The sequence below is a fragment of the Amblyomma americanum genome, chromosome 3 (genome assembly GCF_052857255.1).
Source record: "Amblyomma americanum isolate KBUSLIRL-KWMA chromosome 3, ASM5285725v1, whole genome shotgun sequence".
NCBI lineage: Eukaryota > Metazoa > Arthropoda > Arachnida > Ixodida > Ixodidae > Amblyomma > Amblyomma americanum.
The window spans coordinates 147,291,967-147,319,809 of record NC_135499.1 but is presented as its reverse complement, the minus strand read 5'-3'; the positions used below and the strand labels follow the sequence as shown (position 1 = coordinate 147,319,809).

Below are 27,843 nucleotides of genomic sequence, written 5' to 3'. Positions count from 1 at the left end.
AAGTGTGTTCAACTTGCTCGAATCATTTTACTATTTGTTTTCGTGAACTTTGTGCAAAAAGAACGTCTGTTAAAATGTCTGTACTTTTTATGCGCACGCGCTCTTAGTGCCACATTCGAGTGCATCAGAAACCAGCACGAAACTATGCTTGGGAAGCCCAGTTTTCTTCCCTACCGCTGCCGACGATGCGGCTTAACTTTACATTTAAGAAACTAATAGTTAGCGCAGGTGAAACCCAGACGGCCGTTGCGTTAAGTGACCCTGTACTGTGGCTCGCATGGCATCACCAAATAGTGAAGCGTGCCACTCACTTCGGCTTCGCGTAAGTGGGGCATGCCAGATCACCTAAACTGATGCGAGTTGCTCTTTGCGAACAGCTCAACGCACAAAAGCGCTGGTTTGATAATTTAGAGAGCGCTTTAGTTAGCTCGGGCCGGTAGAATGCCCGCACCCGCATCCTGTGCGGGCTTGTGCGCGCGTAAACAGTTTCTCGCAAACAGCGCGACTAGTGAGTTGCAGCCAGTCGTTTGATCCTCGTTGTGCCTTTTCTTCTCCCATCCAATTTGCTCGCTAAACAAAGGGACGCAGGACTACCGGGCAAGGCCTTCACGCGAGTCATCAGCTTCAAAGCCGTTCCCGAAAACGCCAAAGCGGTGGGTGGCCGACTTTGCTCCGTCCAGGAGGACGGCTCCGCCGTTGGTGGCGTGTTGGGCCAGCTATAGGGAAGGGAGGAAGAGGGAAGGGAAGGAGTGGCCGAGTGCCGGAAGCCCGGGGATTTGCCTCGGTTTTCCCTGAATCCCCGCGGGAATCACGCGATAAAGCGAGGCTTACCGAACGCTCCCCCCCCCCCCCCCCCCTCTCTCTGTTTTTCTCTCTCTATCTAGACCTCCCGCGCCTTTACTCCCGCACACCCGTTCCGCTTGCCTTGCTGAGCGTCCATCCCCAATTTTGATGTCCCTTCCTTAACTCCGTTCGTCCCGCGCTCTCGTCTGTTTCCTCCTTTGCCGGGGTAATTCTCGGCGGCGCGACGGGTGGCCGCGTGGTACTGTCCATGATTCGCTTAGCTTTCGCGTTCGTCGGTGTCGTAACACTTTTCCTTCTGTCTTGCTTGTTGTTTACCTTGCCTTTATGAAGCTAGGAATGTCCGTTCCTTCGTGTCCGCCTGCACGAAGTCACTGCTCCTGGGGGCAGGCAGCCTTTTGAGGCACGGCGACTGAGATCTTGCCCGTGGAGGCATATGCGCTGTTCAGCTACATGATGACTTGCGACACAGCGGTCCTGAGTGTAAGCGGTTTGACTCCATCTACGCACTCCCTTTAGACTGCCTGGTATGCACCTGAACTTCTTTATCTCTAATTCACTCCGCTCAATTTTCTGCCCCGTTCGATCCTTCTCTCAAGGCGAGCTTCAGGTCTTACCGTGCCTTTTCCCCCTTAACGTAAGCGCCGTCTTGAACTTACCGGACAACTTCCTGCTGCACGCGTGGGCACGAGTGTATGCGGAGCTGTTAAGCTGGACCTGTCCCGCTGTCAGCTTCCGAGTGCGGCATCGCGAAACTACGCGTATGCATAGCCAAGGGTAAACGCGGCGCGTTGCTCTGTTCAAAGTGCATCCACAACTGGCCTGTGTTAGAAATCTTGGAGCAACTCCTGTCGCGAGCCATGCCACGAAAATTCAGCATCTACGAGAAAAGTGAGGACGGTTTTGGAACACAGAACGACTAAAATTTTCGGAACAATTTTCTAATGACAAAAGGGTACTTGTCTGAGCTAGTCGGTACATTTCACAGGAAAAAGAGGTACAGGGAAAAATAGAAGGGAGTAAAGGAGCGGACAGACACAAGCGCTGACTTACGACTCATGATTTTATTGCCATGATGGCGCAATAAATAGGAGGACCTAAGCGCAATCAACACGTGGCATTGCAGCGCTGATTGAGTACGCCAACAAAAGGAAAGAATTAATTAGAAGCGCCACTCGTCATTTAACCGCTGAGATAATCAATTTCTTTTTGAGTGAGCGCAAGAGATGGCTTGCTCACGCTCTTGTCTTGCTCTTGACGAATCAGGAACGCTTCAACTGTTTCCCGTGTGCGCTGGTCTTTATGGTTGCATAGAATGGTTGTCCTGCTGAAATATGGAGTGCATTTGCGCTCAAGACAATGTTAAGCAAGTTTAGTTTTTTTGTTTTTTTTTTAAGGGGGGGGGGTTCCAAGGAGCGTTCATGTTCTCTTAAGCGGTCATTCACGCATCTCCCTGTTTGTCCGATGTAGCATAGTCCGCAGCATAGCTCAATTTTGTACACTACATTTTTTGGGCATGACACATAAGGGAATTTATGGTTCTTCTCACATTCGGCAGGTGGCGGTCTTTCACCTGACTGCGTAACCGTTGCTTGGTCTCCGTGGCATGCATGAACTTGGACCTAACGTTACCCTCCCCAGGATTGTTAGAGATCTAACCGGAGGGACCGAGCGACCAAGCCATTTCGTTACTACAACCAATTCCTGTGACAGTTGCTGCAGGTGTGAGATTGCTGCCATTTGGTTACACTAGTGTGTTGTAACTTTGTGCGGATATTTCTTCTTGAAGAGGCCGTCAACGCCTTAACAAGCTACCGATACTTGTTATTTTCATTTTTGTACTAAAGAATTTTCTTCCTGGTCTTCGTATATCGTTGAAACGCTCGTGAATGATTTTTTAATGACCAATAGCTGTTTAAGAACCACTGTAACCCTTTAATACACAGCGATGCCCATGAGCAAGAGCTGACATGTTATTACTTTTACACGTACTACTACGCCAGCTTTGATCTTTATGTTGCCATGTACTGTAAGACAAGGCTTTTTGAACTTCATCTCGTAAGAAAAAAAAGCTGAGCTGTTCTCACTTATTTTTGAAAAGACGCGCTGAGTGATGCCGGTCGACCAGCCGTCGCATGTTGACAACAAAGGTTAGCGACGAGTGATTGCTAGCATGACAGCTGAACATTGTACAACCAAAAATAGCTTGTTTAAAACACTTCAGACCAGAACAAAATAAGCTGAACATTGCATCTACATAGCTTCGCTATGACTTGTGAATATGAAATAAAGGAGAAACTCCTCGTTGTGCAGTCACGAGGAACTTTTTTTTTCTGCCAACATATTTATGGTTCTTTATGCACTCTAAATTACTGCCCAGTGACTGAGCTGCTTAAACAGCAAAGTAAAATCTTGGGCATCAAAGGGCTAAATGGCCTTGGAGTTAAAGCGCTTGCAAGTCAGCACTTTCATTTGCACGCAAACACGTGCCGAACACTTCATTTTATGCTGTTCATATCGCCTAGGAAATGAACCGCCAACTAGCCCGGGCAAACTTGCTCTTCGCTATAAGCGCGATTCCTTTCTGTGTTTTGCGCGCTGCGCACTCCAGTGCATAAAAGCGCCCCGGAGAAAGTATTCTCGAACAACCTCTCGACTGCACTCACACCGCGCCTCAAGCGCCCTTAATAGGGGCACATTTTCTGCGAAATCGGCGAGATCGGGCGAAATAAACGACACGCAGGGTTAAGGCGAAGCTGTTTTAGAGGGAGTGGGCTTCCGCGTTTTATATGCTTTCAGTTTCTTCTTTTTCTTCTCTCTATTCGCGGCTCGATCGGCTGAAATAGCGAGCAGATATATACGGAACGATATGGCTGCGTCCCCGCCAAATGCTGCTTCGCATAGTGGCAGATTCTGCGTCTGGGGAAACGCGCATTGGCGCCGCCTGCTTGGAGCCCATGGCGTGACGCGGGGGAAAATGGCTGCCGAGGAACAAAAGAAGAATGGAGGAAAAAAAGAAGAAGAAGGAAGGAGAAAGAATCAGCAGCACCAGGCAGCCCGAGAAAATATCAAGCGAAAACAGTAGGGTCGATTATGCCCCTGTCAAGAGCACTGCAGTTCGCGACGTCGGTTATCGACTTGGCTTGGGTTGGCTCGGCTTGGCCCGCTGTGGCTTTGAAAGTGTTTGTGTGCCTGTGTGTTTGATCTGCGCGGACCGTGGAATACTAGGCGTCAAAGACCGCGAGAAAAGGAAAAAAAAAAAAAAACCGAAGGAGGAACGAGGCGCGCAGGCTGGCGAGTTATGTTCGTTAGTAAAATTGGACAGAAAAAGGGCTATTTTCTCCTTTCGACTCACTTCCGCACTCAAGCTGCATCAACAGTAATCACAAGCTGGCGCGTATGTAGTTTGGAAGGCGGTATTTCAGGTAAATTCGAGAGAGCATATTAACGTGCCCCCATGCTCATCTACAAATTCGGTTGGATCTGTTACTACATCGAGAAAAATGCACAAATGGTATCTGTTGATTTATAGTAAGCGCACAAATTCAAATACCCACACTGTTTCTTTGCTGGCGGTGATGTTGGAGAACCGTTGATGGTAATGACAATGACAGGCTAGAGAACGCAGTCATGGTTCCCTCCTCGCGCGGACGAGCCTTCATTTTATTTTTGTTTACATTTCGCGCAAAAAAAGATAGCTTTTCGTTTCTCTTGGTGGTTTATAAAGTAGCGAGGAGCGATCTCTGGACATTTAAAACAAATTTTAAGCTAAATCAAAGGAGAGAGATAAAAGATTCATTGATTGCTCTTTGAAAGCGTTGAGACCCTTCATAGGTGATGTCCCATAGTCCAGGCTACTACGGCGGCTGCGGCAGCTTGGCCCGTTCGACCAGCGAAAGCTGACCTCCGGGTTTCCATCTAGACGGCAGCGAAGCAACGGTTGTCTCTATTTCAAATATTGTTTATCGCATGTAGGGTCGCTCTCAGACCACTGGAGAACGCAGCATAGGCGCTTTCCTTCCTTGTGTAACGTCACTCAAACGCTATGCCATTGATCTCCAGAAGATGTGTGCAAGAAAAAAAAATAAAACAATGCTATATATTTGCGCAGTTAATGTTGATGTGTTTGCGCGGCTCGATCCGAATTATTTACTGTGCGGATTAGCTCTTCTATCAGTGCACACTCGCTGGTGCTGCGAGACTGTTTTTATTCAATAAACATGAAAATGCTGTTGAGCAGTGCAGCAAAAGCTGGTTATGTGTCGCCATATTCTGACAAGCCCGTTGTAGCGTGTATCTGCTCTCCCCACTTGTTGACGCCTCACTGGTGCTAAAAACGGCCACTGTCTTTGTGTGCGCCCTTATCTTACTGGCGGTGTCTGCAATGCTTTAACCATTATAGAAGTGCCGCAACATCGACATCTCTCGATATTTTCCCCCCTAAATACTATTAATAGTCAAGCTTGGAAACATTGTTTGATGCTTGCTGCGCTATGACGTATCATTTTTTAATGGACCGAGAACATTAATCGCTTTCCCGAATTAATATTGTTGCTTCGCGAGCTTTTTCTATCGTACCTTTTTGCAACGCCTAACCAGATAATTTTTAATCGTCCCGTCCGTGGGGTTGTTATCGCACACTGCGCGAAGGTCTTCAAAATTCTCGATTAATGCGCCCCTCGTTCTTAATTAACAGCGTGCACCGCTTCTCGTGCTTGCTTCACACGTGTTCTGCCCTTGCATATTTTGGCTGGGAACAGCTTCAAACCTAGGCTTTACTTCCATCCCCCTCAACGTAGCTGTCAGCGCCAGGGTGACGGCTATATTTACTGTGTTGAACCCGCAGAGCGAGTTCGCTTGTTTTGTTGTTTTTTTTTATCAAAAAGCGTTGCGCAACACGTATAACGGCGTTTCCGTTGCACTATATTCGTACTATATTTTGTCGTGCCGCTTACCTGCGCCAATAATAAAGTTTTTCATCATCTCCTGAAGCCAGCTCAGCCTAATCCCGTCACATCCTTCCTCTGAGCCATTCTACGTCCTCTCCCGTTACAGCGCGCCCTTCTATTTTTCCGGGGTCCGGTCTAATCGGTGGTTGTTGCTATGAAGGGGGGGGGGGGGGGGGGATACTGGTCGCGACGTATGTTGGCCCTTTGGGCATCAGCGCGCTCTTCTATTTTTGCGGGGTCCAGTCTAATCGCTCGTCGCACTTTCGCCGAGTTTCAGAGAAGGGCGGACCTCGTGCGCCCTCCCTCGCCCTCTTTCTCCTGCTCAACTTCCTCCTCATTCTGTACCGGACCCCCCCTCCCCAGCGGGCGGTCGGCGACGTCATTAAAGCCCAATCGCGAATCCATTACGCGCCCATAGAGTGAGCGCATATCACCCCCCCATTTCCCCTTCTGGCGGCCGAAGCGGCTCGTCGCATTCTGCACTGCTTTGAGAACGGCTCTGAGAAACCAGCTGTTCGCCGCCGTCGTCGCCGCTGCTGCAGCAGTGTTATTGCGTCCTATTTATTTCTCGGTGCACGCACAGTAGGAGTAGCGAGGAGCTGGATATTTGCATAACACCATCTCGTGCGAGAAAGAAGAGGAGGAGGAGGAGGATAAACAGGCGAAGGGAGAAGAACGGGGTCCTCTGGGCTGTCTAGGAACACGTAGTGTGCACCGCGCCAATTTAGACGAGGCTGTGCAACCTCCCGAGAGATTTGTTAGAACGGAGAGTGAAGAGCGCCGTTTTTGTCTCCTTTGTTTCGTTTTATGGCTCGAAGCGGAGAGCGCCTACATCTCTTGCCTGCACGAGTGGGGAGCGTGCCCCGGGGCTGATTTAGAGACAGACGACGGGAATGGTGATTGCGGCTCCTCCTGGCGGCTTTAAAGACGCGCACTTGAGCTAACGGGGCAAATTTTCGGCTCCTCGGAATGGACATGGGCTTCGTAATTGAGCGAGCAAATTCTTTAAACGAGCAAGCTGTAAGAGGCGCTGGGTCGCCAGCCGGACGGCCGGTCCTGGTTAGGAGCTAGCGAGCATCTAGCGTCTGCGTGCCTATAGCTAGTGTGTACGCGGGCTGCCGTGGCGTTACCAGAAGGAAGCCTTGACGCCGTGAAGGCAGTTTGACTTTGAAAGGCGTGTACCTCAGGCGTGGACTTGCGAATTAACAGTTGTCTCACTGTGAGTTATCCAGGAATTGCAGGCATCTCAATTTGATCATGCACGAAACGGGGCTGCAGGTTTTTATTTGACCGTCTGCGTTTCTTCGTTTTGCTAAATAACAAAATTTGGAATAAAGCAGACGCTTACTAAAAATGCCGCTGATTTTGGTGACAGCGTCGCGTTATGTCGTTATGGTGTTAGTTTTTTTTTTTACGATACTGAATTTTACTTCTTGAGGCCTAAAGGACAAGACCATATGGCTGTCGTGATGTGAGCCAAGGATGAACCAGCAGTTTCACGTCAGAGTCTCTGAGGTTCACAGCTAGCACCAAACGCTCGTTAGCAGTCAGCCAGAAAAGAGCAGCGAGGTGCGATTTCGGTCCGAGACGCGGGCGTGCCGACGAGGCGGAGTGTACCTGAAATTACTGCACGGGTGGATGATCCAGTGTCCGGCGGCCTTCTGCCGGATGCGCTCCTTCATGAGCGCCTTCTTGGATCCAAACAGCTTCATGGCCAGCTTGTTGTCGGACGGCTGGAACAGGGCCTCCAGCTGGTTGCGCATAAAGGACGCCTTGGCCTCGGACAGGCCTCCTCCGCCGCCGGGCCCCAGCTCTTCCTTGGGGGTGCCGTAAAGGGACACGTCGTCGCCCTCCTTCACGGCGCGGCCCGCCGCGTTGGCCGTCGCGCTGCCGTCGGACGCCGCGCGGACCTGGTCGCTGCGACAGCCATCAAGGGTTGGTTAGGTATGCACACAGCCCCAGGTCCTACACGGACCTTCGGCGGAAGCTTTGAGGAACCAGTTCAAGAATAAAGAGTGCACGCTAGCACGAATACACCCATATGGGAGTAATAATGGAGTAAGCTGTCCCCTAGCGCACACCCTTTCGTAAAAGGGTGTGTGGTAAAGGACAGTTTGCCCCCTTTTTACGTCTTCCTGTTTAGAGTGTACAGGACAGCTTATTCCCTTTTTACTCCTTTCTGTATAGAGTGCGGAAGCAAGGCGGGACAAGCACAGTCCTTGCCTGCGCTTGCTTCTGCGGTTATCTCGGAGTGGTTGTGCTCAGCTTTTAATGTCAATCACGTGCCGTTTAAATCGAGAGTCTGTTCTTACAGAAGTCACCTTGTGTCCTCTGGCGTTACGACAGAGCTGGAATGTGACACACGTGCGTGCGTCGAACGATACAAGACAAACAAGCAGCTGCATGACGGCAGGACAGCGAAGAAGTAGATAACTTCGTGGCTTTTAAAAAAGAATGGCTAAAGAAAGAAAATGATAAGGACTCGAATCTCAGTTATGTAGGTAAAAACTCACTGTTACTGTAGTTATTGACATGGTTAATTGACTGGACTGGCTGACTGATTCGTTTAAATTTTTGAGACAAGTCACTGTGATCGAGTACGTGAGAGACTAGGCTGCTTTATATTTGCCTACCTATTGGTTAGGTGGCCCACATGTTTCGTATATTTTTTACTCGTCACACGCGGGTGTCTGCAAGCCTTTTCGACCTTGGTGTCCTTAAATCATAGGCACGACAACGGGCACTGTTCAACGGTGTAGTGTGAGTTCGCACGATCGTGAGGCTTGTGAAGACATAATAGCTAGCGTGAACAAGCATTCACACAGAGCGACATGGACGTATAGTTTCCTCTTCTGTGTGTGTGGTAGAGACAGGTTGGTCGGATGTGTCTTGATAATCACAAAGTGAACAAGGGAGGGAAAACCTCAGGGTGCTCGCTGTGTGTACGTTGCTTCTTTCTGTGTATATGTCTCTTCACGTTACTTATTCGAAACAGCACCTAGCCGAGCTTTCTTCTTTAGAGGCTTGAGAATTGTGGGTGGCAGTGGTGGCACGGGCGCTATCTGCATGGCGATGACATCTTTTTCATAAAATATTTTGAAACCTAACAGATAAATCTGAATTTTCTGCATGTGTGTGTGCGTGTGGTCGTGCTGGCGTGAATACATGATGCATGAGACTACTATGAGTGCATTTCGTCGAAAGACACACACTGGAGGGTTTCAAGGACCGCTTTCTTGCGTATGCGAAGATCACTGCGGCTTTTTAAAAGAAAGTGCAGAGTAATTTTTTTGTAATTGTAGGACAGTGTCAATAAGAAATCAGTGGGAGAAAACTTTGTCTTGCAGTGAGCGTAGTTGAACTGATGATGATGATGCGGTGAATACGATGATGATGATGATGATGTTTATGATCCAGTAGGTCTGAACACTGCTGCTGTACCGCTTCACAGCTGCGCGATCGTTCCTTTCTACACACACGCGCTCTTCGTGGCCGTTGGCCGGACGCGCGCTGTCCTACGATCGACTCTCGGTGGGTCCGCAAATAGCACGACTATATTCTGTCCTGCGTCGCCCGGTTCCGCAGCAGTGCTACGGAAGTCACACACGCGAAAGAAGAGAGGCGAACACTTGGGCGAAGCGGTCGCCAACGGCCCTCCTCAGATCATTTGGTTCGACCATGCGCGCATGCAAGAAAGCGGTCGTTGAAAGTCTCCGGTGTGTGTCTGTGTGCATGTGCGCGCCCGTGAGTGCACCGATGCCTCCCGAAGGCCAGCTGTGATGACTTGCAGCCACGCGAGCCCCGTCCAAAACCTTTCCTGCAAATTCCTCCCAACTGCGTAGCTGTGGACGCATTGGAGGCATATGCGACGGCAGCAGACAAAAAAAAAAATAGAGGCTAACATGTAGGGGGCTCCGACGAAGAAGCGAATGAACTGTAGATACCCCAAGTATGAAGATATTTTCTGGCTGTTATCTTTTCTATTCCACCTTTCTTATAGATACTACCCTGCGGACGAGCGTACTGTCCAGTATGACACAGAGATTCTAAATATTACCAAGAGAGAAAGCTGGCGCTACCGTCTATGCGAGTTCCTCAAAGAGCCCTTCATTCCCCGCGGGAATGCCGAAAGACGCGGTTTCGTATTTGGCTGGGCTAGTGTTGGGCCGAAAGCGTGGATTGCACCTAGAAATTTTTAGCTGCGACGCGATGTTCTCCTCTGTGGCCAGATTAAGTTTCTTCAATACAGCGTTTTTCACGTCTATCATGATTTTACGCAAGTACAACTTGTGTAGAAACTTTCACAGCATTTCTTCGAGGTTTGCTTCGAGAAGAGTGAGGTAGCTAGGCTCAGTGGAGCACGGGAATAGGGGCCCAACCTCGCTTAAGAAGAGGCCTCAAGTCGCCAGCGCAGTGAAGACGACGGAGGCCTCGAGACGCCAAGCCCTTGAAAGCACCCAAATAAAGTTTCTCTCTCTCTTTCTCTCTCGAGAAGAGTCGTATTTTTACGGCTGAATCCAAGTTTTGTGCCCAACAGTAGCCAAGCCAAGTAAAAAAACCTCGTCTTCCCGGCATTCCTGCGCCACTCCATGGTGGATGAAGTGTAGCGATTCCAGCCTTTTCCCTGGTTATATTAAGAAACTCTATGCAGTATGGACGTAGGAATATCTTTATTGAGATGCTTAGCTCAAGAATAATGAGGAAGAACGCAAGGCGGCAACCGCAAGCTCTAATTCAGCTGGGTTTAGTTCCTCGAAGTCAGCTCTTGGGGTTGTCTTCCTTTTTGTGCCTTTTTGTTGTCTTTGCACTCAGCATATTTATTCTCATAACGCAAACTTCATCTCAAGCGCATTCCAAGGGGGATGACAGGAGGACCCCTATGCAGTGCTATAGGAAGCTACAGCCTCCCCCTGGCTCACCCGGAGGGCGTCGGGAAGAACTGTACGGCGTCCTGGTTCTTGGGCGTGGCGGTGCCGGGCTCGCTGGCATCGATGCAGATCTTGACGCTCTGGTGCGCGTCCGGGCAGGCGTCAGGGGTCCCACTGGCCACCCGCCCGTTAGCCATTCGCAGACCAGCGGCCGCCACGCCCTTGTTGGCCGCCGGCGCACTCGGCGGAGGGGGCTCCGCGTCCAGGGCCTCCGAGCTCCTGCGCGTCCAGGAAGAAAAGAGATCGTCAGGTACCTAGGCAGAGCGGATTTGGGATGTAAAGTCAAGTACAAGATTCCCTTCCTTTAGTGCTCCAGGTCTCTGTGTGCGCACTGTCTGTCCGACAGCCAGAGCTGACAGACCAGACAGACCATACAGACCAGACAGGCCGGACAGCGGTGACAGACCAGACAGAGCTGATGGTATATGCCAGGGGTGCCCAAACTGCGGCTCCTCACAGATCCAAGTGCTGCTCGCGACTTTCTGGTATCTTTACCCCCACCCATATCTACCTCTAAATACGGCTTCGGTCACATTCTAGAAGAGGTCCTTGCTTCACCAGTGGCGCATCGCAGTGCAGAGGCACAATGAGCAATCGCTGCAAGAGCGTGATTCACTGCTAGTACCAGCTTTGTTGCAAGAAATGAAAAAAGATTGCCACGCCCCCCCCCCCCCTCCTTAAGATAGTGGCTGTTCACTAAAAGATTTTTATTGCGAAAGCAATACTGCTCGAGGTTTCCGCTCTTGGCCGTCGTCCCGGAGAATCCACCATTGACCTTTAGCGTGACGTATGTGTGACGTCATACCAGCTGTGGAAAAGCGGGACCCCAACTCGGCTCGTCGCGATCGTCCCAGCGAATCCTCCATGCTGCAGCTGAGCGCCGCTGCCGCGAGGGGCGCTCGCTGTACGTGACGTCATGCCAGCTGTGGAAAAGCGACCCCCCCCCCCCCCCCCAGCTCGGCTCGTCGAGATCGTCCCAGCGAATCCTCCACGCGCCGCGGAGGCCATGTTGCCCCATTAGTAGTTCACTGCTCATGCGCGAGGTGACGCCACCTGCATGCGCGCTGCGCCCGTGCGAACGCCTCGCAGCTCTCGACCGAGTCGGGTGCCGCACAATCTCCCTCCTAGCGCTCGCTTCAATGGAGTCTCAGAATGCGTACAAACGCAAGTACTTAATTAAGGTCTTAACTGCATATCAGTAACACAAGCCGCAACAACACGCTAAAGGCTTTCGCCTCACTGCACTTTAGGCGAACAAAGTGCCCCTGAATTTTTTTATGACCCTTTGCATATGCTTGCCTGGCCACTGCTGGTGTATACAGAACACCGAACACCTGCTGGACTGGATGTACTGGGTAATGACTGATAACGAATTCACCTGACTGGCAGTACTGACTTAATCGCTTGTCGACTCGAATGGTGGACTCATGCACTGGCGGTTTAACAGGGCTGACTAGACAGATTGACCGAACGGAGTATATTACCAACTGTAATGATTGACTGTATGCTATGCCGACAGAATGACTAATTAAAGTGTGTTGTCAGCTCAGGGTAATGGGCGCAACAGTGAATGACATAACTGAGTAACTGACCGATCGGGGAGAGTGATAGGCCCACTGGTGTGGTGGAATACCTGCATCTACTGTAACTCTAACCTGATATGACTTGTAAGATGCGTGACTGAGTGGCTTGTCCGAGTGGTAGGACGGACAAAGAGCGATTTAGTAGTCTGGTTAGATTGATTAACACACTCGTTGATTTTTTCTCAATGGCTGACAGAGCCTTACGAATGGTTGTCTCGCGTGACTGATGATTATCCAGTGACTGTCACAGCTGAGTGACTGACTAAACGCGTTTTTAAGGGATTAAATGAGAGGAATTTGCTGACTTTCAGTACGTGCTGATTGTCTAGGCTCACTGATTAAACTGTCACGGCAGTGAATAAAAAGTTAATACGTGCATCCAAATTAGGCAGCCGCTAGCGACTGCCAGTCCAGTTCCAGTCAGCTAAAATAGCCTTAACATCTATGTGCATGACTGAATAAATGCTTTGTCACAGCTCGGAAGCAACTATCTCTTGGCATGAGGACGCATGCAATAAGCACGCTGCTACTACAGCTCTAGTGGGACAGTGCCGCTTTCTCTTTCTGCTTCATTCTTGAATAGATGCAAAGTAGTTCATTTCTTTCTGTTTTCTTTTTTAGCCATGCAAGACGCTATTCGCTTCCCAGTTCACGAAAGCGCTATTTATCGAATAACAATGCCCACGTTGATTTTTAAGTGCAGTTCTGTGCGTCACGTACAGTATTAGCGTGAATTCTAAGCATATCGCTATCTTATGGCGGTTTTATGTTTATGCAGTGCAAAAATGTATTTTGTTGACGGTCCTCTTAGTTTATATGGGGTTCACGCCACTGTATTTTGTAGCACGGGATTGGACCTAGCTATTGTATTGTCCTTCTCTAAACGCTTCGTTATATATTGAAGTAATAGTAACTATGTACTGCCATTTTTAAGCGATGCCAATATCTAAATGTGATCAAGCTTGTCGATTAAAATCACTCTTTGAAAGGACCACTGGATAGGCTTTCATGACTTAATCTGGTATTAATCTCGACGTCCTAGTCTTCAAGACATTGTTGTCACTTAGTAGGACAAGCACACTCATTACGTTCTTTCGGCTTTGAACGAACCTAACACGACTCTTTTTTGATCGTTCTTCTCCGCGTAATCTTCCTAAATCACAGTAAAAATATATTCTGTAGGAAGCAGCAATACGCCCAACAGCAAGCTTTTCATCAGAGGCTCATTATAAGTGGTTGTATTCGTCGAGCCTGGGTCAAGGGCGCGAAGCCTACAAAAAAAAAAATTACTGAGCTCATACTGGCTTCATCAGCGCGCGTGTCCGTTATTATTATAATGGAAGGAGCTTGTTGCATCTGTGCATGGGCCTTCTCGTTCATCCAGTACAAATTGCTTTGTGTGTGTTGCTACAATGTAAACAGGCGTCACCAGATTTTAGTAATGAAAGCTTTCTTTCACCTGATGCCACAAAAAAAGTGTTTCGGTGGTCTACTTGCCTTTTCAGAACATCGCTTAGCAGTGGCCATTCCAGTATTGTGACGTTAATGAACCCGTTCTTTCCATTAGTTACGAGCTGTACTAGTTTCAGCGAATATTGCTGTCATCGTGATGCGGGCTTGTCTCATCTGTGAATGAGTATGTTGTCCGAAAAAACGGCAGTCGTTTTATGCTTATTTCCTAAAAAAAAAGTCGTTGAACAGATTGTGAAGTAAACAAGCCCCAGAAAGGTACTTTTTCTCTCTCACGCATTCGAAACAAACGTTTCATGTTGTAGCAGAAACAAAAAATAATAATTGCGGTGTGTCATCACGACGTATCTTCTCTGTCTCAAACATCGCTTCATTTTCAGCGTAGCTGAGAAGAAGCGCAAACAAAACCAACCAGCTCATCATCCCGAGCACGCCAATGCTCACTCTAATCATTGGTTTTCAAAGAGCAGACTTTCTCTACGTTTAGATGAGGGCGTTTTTTTTTTTACCGAGGAGAAAACATCTCCCATGGAATGATAACTAAGTGCGAGCAGGTTGCAAGGTACCGCAGTTCTCGCTCGGATTTTGAAATCAAAGCTCGCTCTGTCGCTTCTTGAGAGCGAGCGTTGAAAAGAGCACCAGAAATCTTAAGACGCCCCACCAGCACGGCGGAAAACAATTTACAAAATAAGGTTGTTCGGTAAGAGCTCGATGCCAGCAGCCGAGCAACACTAATTAGCAGTGGCGGCGCTCATTGATCTCGAGCCCCTCTTCCTTCTCCCAGCATCGAGCTCTTCTCGGGAGCCCTTAATTACAAATAGCCCACGGCTTGATATCAGAAACAATATGGATCCCTCTAATGATAAACTTCACTGACTTTATGTCTGCTGAAGCACATGTTTTTTTCTTTACGCCCTTTTAAGTCCCACCACAAAGGTTAACTTTGATAACATGGTTGTTATTCTGCTAGCCTTATAAGGTTCTGCTTTAGCGGCGTTAAAAACGTGCGCGATTGTATACACCCGTGAACCTACCTTCGTGGGTTTATGATGTTGATATATGCAATGTAAAATGTATTATTAACGCGGCAGCATTAAAATCCTCGTAGGAAAAAAAATGAGTCGTCGGTCATTAAATTCGCCCATTGGCTGTAAGGAAGTGGCGTCACCAGAGCGGATAATTCCCATTGGCTGGAGGGAAGTGATGTTGCCAGACCGGAAGTGACGCTCCTTCCGGTAAAGGCATCAACAGTTTTTCATGTGGTCGCATGGCCAACACATAAGGTAATTAGGTGTCCTTGTGTATTCTGTTAAGTGTATTACTGTAAGTAAACACACGAATAAAACAGTGAACGTCAGAAAGGAGATTAGTTCCGCGAATAACCTTTAGTTGTCATGTTGCTAGTACTCAGTTTGTCGCATGACATTGCGATGTTAATAAATAAATCGGATACACTTCACGAGACGCCGATTTTAGCATTTGCTTGATCCTCGCTCACGAACGAAAGTCAGCGGCAGTGTGGTGGTCTGATTAGTTTCCACAAAAACACCCAAGCTGAACCTTTACGCTTAAACCGTGTTGCCGAATCATGATTGAAACGGCCGCGAATACAAAGGACACTGTTAAGCTCCCACCTGAAAAGCGCCTTTATCGCCTTTTGATGGCTTGAGGCATCGTGAGAAGTAGCTATGTAGTTGCCATCGGCGTGAAACACTAACTTGCGAAGACAGCCAAGATTTTGCCGCGCAGGTTCTCGTAAGTCTTGAACATTCTCATCGAAACACACGAATCGTCATCAGTTAACAATAATGAAACACAGGACATCGTTCACTCCTGTTCGGGGCAGTAAACGGACGCTACACATAAAGGATGAGCGCACTAGGGATTCAACTCCAAGCCTTTCAGCAACAGCCTTAACGCGCTCAGAAGAACGATAAATGCTAGCACTCCATGCGGCTAGCGCACATCGGAGGAAGGAGGAAGACCACGGTGTTGAGCACGCCATGGACGAAGTGGTACCCACTCTGTTTTCCGCCGAAATTTAGAATCACACCATAATTCCTTTCTCTTCTTTCTACGGAATGAGATGTAATTTTTATCGCCTATGTACGCTTAGATACTGCCTGTTATGAAACTGCAGCACAGCTTTTTTATGTATGCACGATGAAAGTTGAAAGTTTATTACACTACACTTTAGTTACACTACGCTACTTACACTTTGGTGACGTGCAAAATAACAGCCAGCAGGTTGCAGCGCAAAACGAGATAATCTTTGAGCAAACGGGGCATCAGGTTTGCTGTCCGCAGCTGGTGCGTATTTTCATTTAGCCATAATTTGTCCTTTTTTTTCGTAATGGCAGAACTCCGAGTATTGCGTTTTGTGACAAGCTGTGTTACAAGCTGCCTTTCACTGTGTTGCCGCTGTTCGAATCGTTCGGCGATGCAGGTCCTGGGCCTTGTGCGTCGTACACCGCTATGTATTCCTTCTTTCCGCGTTACCGGTTCCGTTAGAGAATCTTGTTAACGGTGTCCGATACCTATATAGACCGTTTACAGCGCGCCGTTCTTCCGTTTGAGACCAGATGGCGCCACAGACGCGCTCGGAACACGGCGCCATTACGCACCTCGTAAGTCGCCGGAGTGTACGCCTCGATGCAGTAATAGAAATATCGCGGGTGGCTGCCGAAGTGTTCTTTCTGCGAAGATGGGGAAAGGCAGAGGAAATACGTGCTTTATTGTGGATTGCAAGAATTGCGACAGAGAGTTAAAGGTGCAGGATGTGATCGTTTGCGAGCCTCACGGAACCGAACTGCACAAGGAAGTACTGCCCCTGTTCGCGCCCGTTTGCCATGCATCATTTCCGAACGGGCGAACGCGACAAACACGTCCGCCAGTGCTAGATGGCCAATATCGAAAGAAAGGTTACGATCTTGGAAAATCTGCGAGGGTAAGTGCGCAACATTGCTTCATGATCAAAGTGTTCCGCCACCGAAACCGTCACTTCGTGCTTTCAGTTGCTGTGCAGTTGCGCCTACGTGTGTAGTGAGGCCCCATTGCTCGTAAGTTAAGGTGTTCGGCAATTGTAGTAACAGCAGCGCCGGAGGCCAGATCAGGTACGGAAAAGAAGGACGACTTATGCTCCTACATGCCGCTACTGTAGATCGTGCGCTGCACAGCCGTACGAACGGACAACGCTTACCGTCCGTGTATTGTATGCCGTCTTGGTGCTACTCTTGAACTTCGCTCCAAGTAGAGCGCTTTTCGTGGACCAGATTCGGAATACAGCATTTGCGTTACGGCTGCTGGGCTGGATGATTGCCACTTCCTCGCGGTCCATGCGAGACAGCCACTAAAAGTTACCCCGCAGGCCAGCGCTCAGAGAGAAGCTGATTACTTACCACCAACGAGACCTCGAGCATTTTCATGTCCGCATATCGAGAGTGGAGCGTACCGCAATTTCATATGTGAGACTGACATAATTATGAACTTCGTGTAGTGTGAATGCGTTGCTGTGCGCGTTATAACAATTATATCGCGGAATCCTTCGAAACGATTGCGCGCCAGATTGTGAAGGCTGCTTGATGAATGGTACTGCTATACATGGTAGTTAACATTTGTGTGTCTATTTATTTTTGTCACCTTTGTGTGCTTAACAAACCAATAGAAAATATTTTCGGTTTCCTAAGCACCGTTAACAGGTTGCAAACAAATGCGTACGATGTGCATGCGAGCGTTTTAGAGCGGTGTCTGCGTGCATGCACAGAATACTACAACGACCTGCGCTGCCGCAGAAGCATTAAACCTTGCCGTTTAAGATAATAACAATAAAAAAACATTCAGCAAAGCCTTCTGCGGACGCAAAGACAAGTATCAGGAAATCCATCCATTGGCTGGCTATGAAACCGGACACCGTTTTCAAGGCCACAAGAGATGAAATTAGAGTTCTCACGTGTCCTTCGAATCTTTGGCCAAACCATACTGTCTCCTTCCCACTATTTTACAACCGTATCAGCCGAAACACAGCCTGTTGGAACCGAACCATCAGACGCGGCAGCCGTCGCGACGAGGCGCGCTCGGAGCAGTCAGGAGGCGTGCAATGGCGGCGTGCTCACGTGACCAAAGATGGCAGCCCCCATGATACGGCGCTGTAAAGCGTCTATAGACATCTGTTTTGTGCGTAGCATGTGTTTGTTGTTAAATATACAGAGAATTTTTTTAACCTTTGCAGATTTTTATTTTATAAACTGTGAGAGATACGTCGGTGCGGTCTGTTGAGCTCGATTGTACGGAAAGGCGGGAAATATGTACAGTCTTTGTAAAAAGTATACAGCCCAAGGGGTCTGCTTCTGAGCCTTGCAGCGCGGCTTCTCCTGCACACTCAGGGACCTTAACCTCACGAATCAGGGAGGAACTCAAGTCCTCAGCCCTCCCCAAGCTTAAGACTGTCAACTGTGCTAAATAGCTCCGCTATATGGCTTGGAAGCAAACCCCTTGGGCTGCATATTTCTGACAAAAACTGTTCTTCATAAGCATGTATAATTAAACGATTAATTAGCTAAAATTGACTTATAAACGTTTTTAGTTTAAGAGCAAGGTCATTTTGGCAGATTGATAGTCGTCAACATCGAAGGTGAGCTGTGTTTTTAAATTTTCATAATCGGCAATTGTGTCTGAAATATAGAAAGTAAAAAATACGCATGTGAAAATTCGTCGAGTTGGCTTTCTCGCATTTCGTATTTATAAAATGGCGCCTCTTGCACTTCTTATGCACAAAATACAGAAGAAGTTGGTATATCTGATGATGTAGAAGTAGTTAACTTGATTTCATCGACAATAACTCGCGCAGGAACGTCATTTTAAAATTAAGTATTGCGGAAAAGCCAACCCAACAAGTTATCAAGTGCGTATTTTTGACGATTGATATTTCGAATCAAATTGTGATTAAGAAAATTTAGAAACAGGGATAACCTACGATGTTAACGGCCATCAATTTCGCAATTTTGTCTCCGAAAATTAAAATAACAAAGTTTATTAGATAGTTATTTTATTAATCGTCCAATTATTCATCTATGTCAGGTACACAATGTCCGTCTTGCTGTACAATCCAGCTCAGCAGATCGCAACGCCGTACTTCTAGCAGTTCTAAAAATAAAAATTTGAAAAGCAAAAAAAAATCGCCCTGTATATTCGCAAAGGACACTGATCCCTGCAGACTTGCCTGATAAAATCTGCACCGCGTGTCTTGGGTGCGACGTACAAGACATTCAGTGTAGCTTTCTAGCTGTACATATCGTTATCATACGCAGTATTTTAAGAAAAGGAACTTTCGCAGTTATATTAACCTGTTTTGTGTATTTTAAGCGGGCACCTTACGGTTTGTGCCCGTGTACCTATCGACAACAGGTTTGAATTTTACTTATACTTTTCATGCCAGAAAGACAAAGTTTGTGTGGTGGTGTACCAATATGTTGTTTATTCAGACGGTCTGGTACGTGTTTATCGCCTCGAAAACTTTCATAAGCCTGTGGTGTTCGAATGGTACTTAAACTCGTTTACAGCCGTTATATGAACACCAGACTGCACAACAGTCCTTGGTCATGAGCAACAATAGCAGATACATTTAATTTCTTTTCTTGACAGGTAAGTATTAACATAAAAATGCGCTGAGTTTAGCGACACGAGAAGATCAGCCACATTGAACAGCCGCTTTGATTATATGATGATTGCAACGCCCGCTAAAAATTTGCTTACAGAGGGAACGCTTTGTTGCAAGGACACGTTTAATGCGGTGAAGCCAGAGATTCAGGCGGATGTGGGGCAGGCAGGAACGTAGAATCGTCGCGCTTCGGCTCCGTTGGTCGTCCATCAAGTAAAGGCTTAGCAAAACCGAAGGCAGTTGTCAGACGAAAAGAAAAAATTGCCCCTACAGCGCGGTTAAGGTGTCCAACGATATATGAGACAGATAATGCGCCATTTCCTTTCCCCCCAAAACCAATTATTATTATTAACAGAAGGGCGCCAGACCTGTCGCGGTTACGGATCCATATTGCATTATTCGTCCTCGGTAGTGCCGAGTTTTTATGTCACAGAAACAAAATGAAGCAGATAAACAAATATTCCGCGAGATTAAAAGCTGAGTTAAAAACAATGTATAGGACCGCAATAAACATAAAAATAGTTACAGCACCCGTATTATTTCTCGTGGCAGAAGTTCAGACTGTCACTTTATCTGCCGCATAAAGACTAGAATAGGCAAGAAAAGAAATAAAAATAGAATTGCCGGGCCTTACCACATAAGCATAAAAAAGCGTGGACGGGTAAAGTAAATAAAAATAATATTACCACATAATATTACACATAAAAGGCTTTTAAGTTAACAAGAAAATTGAGCCTGAGCAGTTTTCTGGCACGTAAACGCGGCGACCCTGTCATTTCACTTGAGACCATGTCGGCCGAAATTGTTCAATTGCAATCAGCGCCGTCTCTTTCACGCTGCGGTCTCGACGCCAAATTAAGGGCGATATTGCATCACGTTCATGCGAACAGATCTTAGCTTATTATTACGGCTGTTCCCACTGCAGTAATAATATCTTAATATCTGCACTTACTCGTAAGTCATAAGAGGAATTTAACCCAAACGCAGAAGGAGAGGACACATACGACGTCCGCTAACTTTCCCAAAGCGCCATATACTAGCTAGTATAGGCAATACGTGTCTTGCAATACCAATTTAAGGCTTTTTTTTTGTCCATTGGCACGCTTTATAGCACACAAGTACATGCATGCGTGTGCGTGTGTGCGGTGACGTGCAGCCCAAGAAGTCGTCCGATATGCCGCCATCAATGGGACGCGGGAGCGCAGTATCCTCGGTGTCGTTAAGAGCCTTTACTTTTCACGCGTCGACAGCGTCCCACTGCTGCGTTTAAACGCTGTCATTTCCCTACCAAGTCGCCTCTCCAGCACCGCCTGCCAATGATCCGATCATCTTCGAGGTTGAATAACTGTCGCGCGCGCGAAACGTCCGGTGGCGGCGTCGGCGGCGGTCGCGACCGGCGAGCGCTTATCCGTCGCAGACTAGACGGCGACAGGACACTTCGGGAAGCGAGGGAAAGAGACACGGGGGAGGGGGGGGGGAGGTGCGCGAGCAGCGGTGCCGCTCCGTGCCTGTGCCCCGAGCAGGACGGGGGAGGAGTAGGGTACGGGGATGGAGGAGGAGGGAAACACCCAGTGACTTCGCGCTGAGGGCCAGGAAGGAGGAGGGGAGAGAGGGCGGAAGCAAAGGGGGCACGGCACAGGCACCAGCACCGCCAAGAAGCGCGAAAAAGACGCGAGGGCGGCGGTGGAGGAACTGGGCTGAAATCGATCGTCGCTGCTGCCGCTGCCGCCACCGACGTCGCCGACGCCGCCGGCGCACGCGCTCGGTGGGTGGCGGCTTGGACTCGAGAAGGAAGGGCCCGCCGTCCGTCGCCACCGTGGCCTGGCCCGCGTCCAGCGGCCGCACCCCAACGGTAGCGAGGAGCGGACGTGCCTCGCTTTTCACGAGGTCTCTCACGAACCTAGCCCGGGGACTGCTGCGCAGTCCTGGAGGCGTAGACAACAGTTCGAAACAACGGCCTTTGCGTGTTTGTGGCTACTCTCTTGCCTAGGTGTTGTCAGCGGGGGCTGTAGCCTCAGTCGCCTTGTTTTGGTCGGTTCTTTTCACGACATTCTTCGAATCAATTCTAGATTTTGTAAAAATTTGTGGTTGATACTTAGGTACTCCTTCTAACTGAGTAAATGTGGTACGCACTACCTTAAGTGAATTTAGAGTCGTATAAAAAGGCGTCACTTATAACCGTGTAAATGTGGTACGCATTCTTTTTTTACTTTAAACTGAATAATAATGTGACTGACATACTCAAGTCTTATTCACATATGTACGATTAAAAATTTCAGGAATGAATGCATTGTACACGCGTGTCCCTCGAAGAGAGAATTGTTCAGCGCACGTCTCGACTACTCGCTTGGTCTCGTCATCTGAGCTGTGCCCGATTCCGCCTCAAGAAAAAAAAAGTTTTTCTTTTGTTTTGCTGCCTTTACTCGCTTCAGGGTCCTCTCCACGGCTCTTGACATCGAGTCTTTTCTGAACATGTCGGCAAGTAACCACAATAGTGACCCGTCCGCTCCGTTGGCGGCTACTCTCACTGACAGCGCAGTTTCTTCGGGGTCCAGCGGCCGTCACTGGGTAGCGCGTACACTGGGCGTAGGCGCACTCGGCCCTCTCTGGCATACCGCCGACGCCGTCCCGAAGTGGGGGGGGGGGGGGGGGGGGGGGGAGGAATCAGACCGGGATGGAAAGTGCTGCTACCACCGCTCTCCGAATGTGTGTCCCTGCGCCCCTGCCTGTCCGCTATCTCGGAAAGGGCGTTCTTGTTTCTATTTATTTATTTTTTTTACTGCCGAGGTAACGTCGTAACTCGTTTATTGCCAGGGAGCTTGCGTTTTGCGTCTTATTTGTGGGAAAATTTCCTACTCTTTGTGTCCTTTTCTGTCTATCTGTCTCTCTCGCTCTCAAAATCTGTCCTCCAATTTTCAGCTCGTTTGGCCGCGGCAAGAAAAACTTTCTGCCCGCCTTTTCCGGAACCGAAAGTCGCGGAAGGAAGCGGCTCTTCCGCGCACAATCCATGCGAAGAAAAACAAACACAGCTTTTCTTGACGATAATAAGATTAGAGAAATTCGTTGTAAGAAATGTTAACTTTAAACTGGGCGGATGATGGATGCCCGGTGGCGTTTCCTGCGCTGACGTAGCGTCGGCGAATGAACGTGGTCTGCTTTAGCGGGAAAAGGCAAGTCAGTTATTAAGCCGGTACAGGAAGTTTTATTATAGTTTCTGTATAGAACTGTTCTAAGTTTTAATATGTTACGTTTAATGATATTAGTAGGGCCAGGTACACGTGATACACACACGCACACACAACGTGACATGTGCGGCAGCGCGAATGATACAACCCCCCCCCCCCCCCCCAAATAAAAAAGTGCCGCTAATTAACCAGCATCGAAGGCGCCGCAACCGTGACGACGTCGATATCAATGCGCACGTGAATGAACGCTGACGTCAGAGATGAGAGGGAGGACGTCGCCATATCAGCGCAGCAAATACAGAGCAGAATACACCACAGAGCACAGCCCGTTCGTTGAATGAGGCAGTGCACAAAAAAAAAAAAACTGCGTTATAGCGCCACCCCCGCTCCCCCTTATTCTCGCCATTCTCCTCCTCACACTAGGTTTATGTTTCACTTCTTGCGCGCGTCCTTCACGGGGCTCAAGTGTCCGCTGGAAGGTTCATTAGCTAACGCATTCACGCGAATGGATGGCCCCAACGCTTTGTTGTCGCTTTTTTTTTCATTTTCTCCACTGCTTTACGCACCGTGAAAATGTCACCGGCCAACGCATATTAGCTGCCGCTTCTGTTAGTCCGAGCCGCGCACGCCTCTCGGATGTTGAGGCTGCCCCCCTTCGCAGGCAGGCGCGTCGTTATTGCTGCGAACCCATATCGAAAACGTCGCGGTGTACTTCTCTTGACGACCAAACAATGGCAGCAGCGCGTCAGAGAGTTGCAGCTCGGTCAGAACGTGCGCGCGCGCCAATAAGACTGGCCTCGCAATACGCGCGTCGACGACGGTGTGCCGCAATTTTACTTTTTCATTACCTCGTCTCCGGCTACATTGCACTACCGGCCTGCGTTCCTCTTAGCTTTTCTCATCTTTTTTTCCCGTTCACATTTCTCTTTCGGTCGTTCAGTGTGGCACTTAATCACTCCTCCACGCTTTTCTCCGGGCTGTGTCGTTTTTGCCGCCCCGCCAAACGACTCTTTGATCCCTCCGGCTTCCATATTGCCGGCGACGACATTGTCCCCCAACTTGTATATCGAGCCTCGCTCTGCACAATCGTTCGAGTCCTCGTTCGGGCTCCTTGCACCCAGCGCCCACGCACTGGATGCAGGCACACTCTCTGCGTGCTGCATAACGGACTCGGGAAGGGTGTACGACAGCAGCTTCACGTGGGTCGATGCGCGAGAAAACGAGCTTGCAGTGCCCCCCCCCCCCCCCCCTTTCAGAACCCTTGTATATTTGCGTCATCCCCCCCCCCCCCCCCTTTTCTTTACGCGATAGTAGTGTCGGTGGGAGCGCGGCAGAAAACGACGTGAAGCGCCGGCCCCTCGCACGGACTGTGCTGCGGTTGCGGCTGCATCTTGCGTAGCTGTTGTGCAATTCTGTGGCGTCGTTCTCCAGTTCCATACTTAGGCCTTGTGTCTGTATGTGTGTGCGTGCGGGCTTGCTTCTTGCCGCTCCCCGTCTATGCAGATGCGTTTGAAAGCTGTTCGTTTGCTCGCTCGTTCAGGGGCTCCAGCGAGACGCTTCTATTATTAAGCCGCTTCGGCACGCGCGCTTGTTATAGTTTCAGCGGGGCGGTTGTATGCGCGCTGGCAGTGTCGGGGAGTGGACTACTGCTGCTGTTGGGACTGCGATGATTGGCCACCCGGGCTTATTATTTTCCTGGATGTCACCACCAAGCAGCTGGCGTCGTACGAATGCAGTCTTGAAATACCTTTCTGAACATTTTTTTTTGTAGGTACGTTTATGAAATTTTTATAGACTGAAATTTTTATAGGAATATAAAAAATATTTGGTCGTGCAGTGACTTCGGTTGCAGTGAAGAAGAAAACTTTAATAGCGTTATGCGAGATTCTACATCCAGGGCCTCTGTTTAGTTGCTTTTAGTCTTGCTGCAGCTGTAATACTTCTTTTATGTAAGTCGTCAATTTAGTCAGCAATACACCTCCGAAGGCAGGGAGAGATTTTCTATTCCTAATTTTCCACATCAACTTTGTGATTTGGCCAACCCCCAAAAAAATGTGTGAGGAGGGTAGCTCATTGGAAATTTAGATGTTCGTGTTTGGCTCTGCTGGGAAAAGCACACATTGTGGTGCCACAGTGGTGTGTGTCATATTCTCGTTCTCGCTTGTCGGAGCTAGTTATTCTCTATCCCTAGCGAGCAATTTTCGGGGGGAAACCGGATGTACAGCTGATACATTTCAGTGCGTAGAGTGGGCTGCTTATCTTCCCAAGTTGGTTCACATTCTGTGCATTGACAATGTTTGATGGTCTGTCAGTACTCTCATGGGCCATCGAGTTTGCTGTCTCGTTTCCAAGCACATCCATATGCCGTAATGAGGTTACGAGATTTCATGGGATAAGTAGGCCGCGGCTTGCGCCGACATCTTATTTCGTCACAGACGTACGTTCAACTTCGAGGGTACGTTCAAGGGTGCGTTCAATTTTTTTTCTGTACCTTTTTTCTTCTTTCGTTCCAAAAGTCGTACCCATAACTCGTTACACCGTGTGCAGATGACTGAACTTTCTAGCAGACGAACTCAGCCCTTCGAAGTGGATGCTTTAAAGACCTCTGTTCGTTGAGTCCTGGCTATGACAGCTTGGGAGTCGAGTCGTGCGGCGAACGCAAAGAAGCTAAGCGACAAGTCACGGCGCACGCAGAGACCCGTAGACGTATATATGCGCGTCGGCGCTTGTGCCGCGTGGCCCCTTTAATTACGCCAATGTCTCTTCCGGACCACGCCCGGAGGAAAAAAAAAATAGCGCCGAGACGTTGAGCGGGACCAGGTAAAAGCGCAAGGGAGCCGCGAATATGCGCGCTTCGTTTTCAGATCTCAGCCACGCTATCGTTAAGGAAGAAGGGAGAGAGGGAAAAGGGGAAGTTGGGAAAAGGTCAGCGAGAATGTTTTCGAGCCGCGGGAGCTGAGGATGGAGCACCGCTCCCTTTGAAGGGGAGGTGGGTGGCTACGCGCGCGAAGCCGGAGCGTACGTGAAACGGCGAGCGGAAATGACGCTATCTCACGTAACGTGGCGCGTTGGCGGCCTGCCAAGGCCTCCAGGCCGGCTGTAAATGGTGGCCCGTCTCGTTTGGCGGCGACGGCGGTGGCGGTGGTGGTACAGTGGTGTGCGCAGTACGTGGGCGGCGTGGCCTCGCACCACCCTCATGCGCGTACCTAACTGCGGACCACGAGCACTTTTCTTCCCTTTGGAAGAAGGGTAGAGGGAAAGGAGGAGCCAATTGGTCGCCCTTGGCGCCGAGACGCCGGCGGGCGCCTTCGTGATGGAGGCCAACCTGAGCCAGCGCTGCCACTGCTGTTGCCGCTACCGCTTTAATGCGTGTCTGGAACAGGTCCGGGGGTCAGAGTTGAGGAAAAGACAGTGTGTATGTCGCGGGGATTCGAAAAAGAAAGTTCGCTTGTTACGAAGAGAGATGCGGTGACTTCGTTTTACGTGCACCAAGACGTAATTAAAGACGTCGCGTTGGAGTAGTTAATGTTTATGTATACCTGTTGGCACATTGGGGATACGTTTTGCTTGACAAGTTCTTTTACCGCGACGGTGCAATGACCAGGGACTCGTTACATTTGCACAACCCACTCAACTCTACTTCTCTCTTCATTTCATCTTCCTTTATACCACTTTTCATGGGTAGAGTACCGCAAACTGTGAATCGTCCCTGGTTAACTTCCCTGCATTTTATTTCTTCTTCTTGTCTCTCTCTCTCTCCATACGGCTGGTTTGGTTTATAGGGGTTTAACGTCCCAAAGCGACTCAGGCTACGAGGGACGCCGTAGTTAAGGGCTCCGGAAATTTCGACCGCCTGGGGTTCTTTAACGTGCACTGACATCGCACAGTACACGGGCGCTTTTGTGTTTCGCCTCCATCGAAATGCGGCCGAATCGTTCGGGTTTGAACCTGGGTGCTCCGGCTCAGTAGCCGAGCACATGAGCCACTGAGGCGGACGCGCTGGCTTTGATCGATGCCAAGAGCTAGACGCTTCCCTTTCTGTAAGCAAAGGCGGTGTGAGAGAGGTTGAGGGAGAAGTGGCAGAGCTCATGTCCGAAATAGAACTGAATTAAAAAAATATAAAGATGACGCCGGCAGCGCGTTACGAGAACCCGTTAAGACTTCTGCGACTAACCTAAACGAAAAAAAAAACATAAGGAGCTCTACAAGGAAATTCAAGTCCCGTCCGGAGTGTTCACTAGTCTGTCTAATGCGAAAGCTGTTTGGAAGTCGAAGGTCGAAAGCACATACAGCCGAAAGCACTCGCATTAGTGACGATGGCAAGCAGCGTCGGCGCACTTTAAAGAGACTGCCGCACCCTCGTCCGAAGTTTCCTTTATTTTGCTTTCTAACTGCAAGCTCCGTTTAACGTCGCGCACAACCAACAGCGCCCACGAGAGAAGCGAGCGTCGCTTTTTCCCCAGCAAGCAGTGAGGCGATGCGCGTAGCTCAAAAATAGAACCAAAACTTCTTGGAGGGAACCGTGCACAATTTATCGTTATGAATACACACCGTACTGCCTTTATACTCCACTTATTACATATTAATAAATCCCATGTGAACAAGACCGGTGGAAATGAGAGACTAACTCCAAGTAATGCAGAGTGGTCAACTAAATGTGTCCTTGGTTGGCTACCCCATGCCGGAGAGAGGGCATGCAAAGATAGAAGAAAGAAGTAAGAAAAAAATTCTATGGGACGATTACGATTCTACCTAATGCGAAATTTGAGCGCAGCTCTGTCGGTGTTTCAGGCTATGTAGGCTCAAGCTCTGCTGGGCCGTCGGAACGTCTGTCGACGATATTAGTTCGATAGTAGTAGCGATGTCATGCAGTAGCCTGCGAAGCTGATATTTTCTCGGCGCCGCGAGTTCGAATCCCAGTCGCGGAAATGTTTTTATTTATTTATAGTTTGGCTACGTTACACCGACGGCGACGACGCGGCTGAACCCACGAACGGACCCTTAAGAGCTGCGCTTTAAAACGTTTCGAATGACGCGCGTAGTAAGTGCATGCATCACAGTCGTTGTCGCAACAAGTCCTGAAATACCAATGTTGACAAAAAAATACGCGAGGGCACCTAATTTCGTTGTGTTTTGGCTGTGTTACCGGAAGTGACGCTACTTCCGGTCTGCCGACGTCACTTCCCTAGAGCCAATGGAAACGGTCCGGCCTGGTGACGTCATCTCCAGCCAATGGGCGAATGCTATGTCCGACAACGCATTCTGGCCCCA

At 49.0% G+C, this 27,843-nt stretch overlaps 1 protein-coding gene across 2 annotated transcripts in view; it reads right to left on the bottom strand.

The window, feature by feature from the left end:
• Positions 1-27,843, bottom strand: part of LOC144125121 (uncharacterized) — a 393,458-nt gene that overhangs the window by 22,940 nt on the left and 342,675 nt on the right. For both annotated transcript variants that reach the window (XM_077658225.1, XM_077658226.1), the window contains exons 3-4: positions 10,670-10,897; positions 7,368-7,667 (exon numbers count right to left, since the gene is read on the bottom strand). In XM_077658225.1, the coding sequence (XP_077514351.1) occupies positions 7,368-7,667; positions 10,670-10,897 (528 nt within the window). The remainder of the gene's footprint in view (positions 1-7,367; positions 7,668-10,669; positions 10,898-27,843) is intronic.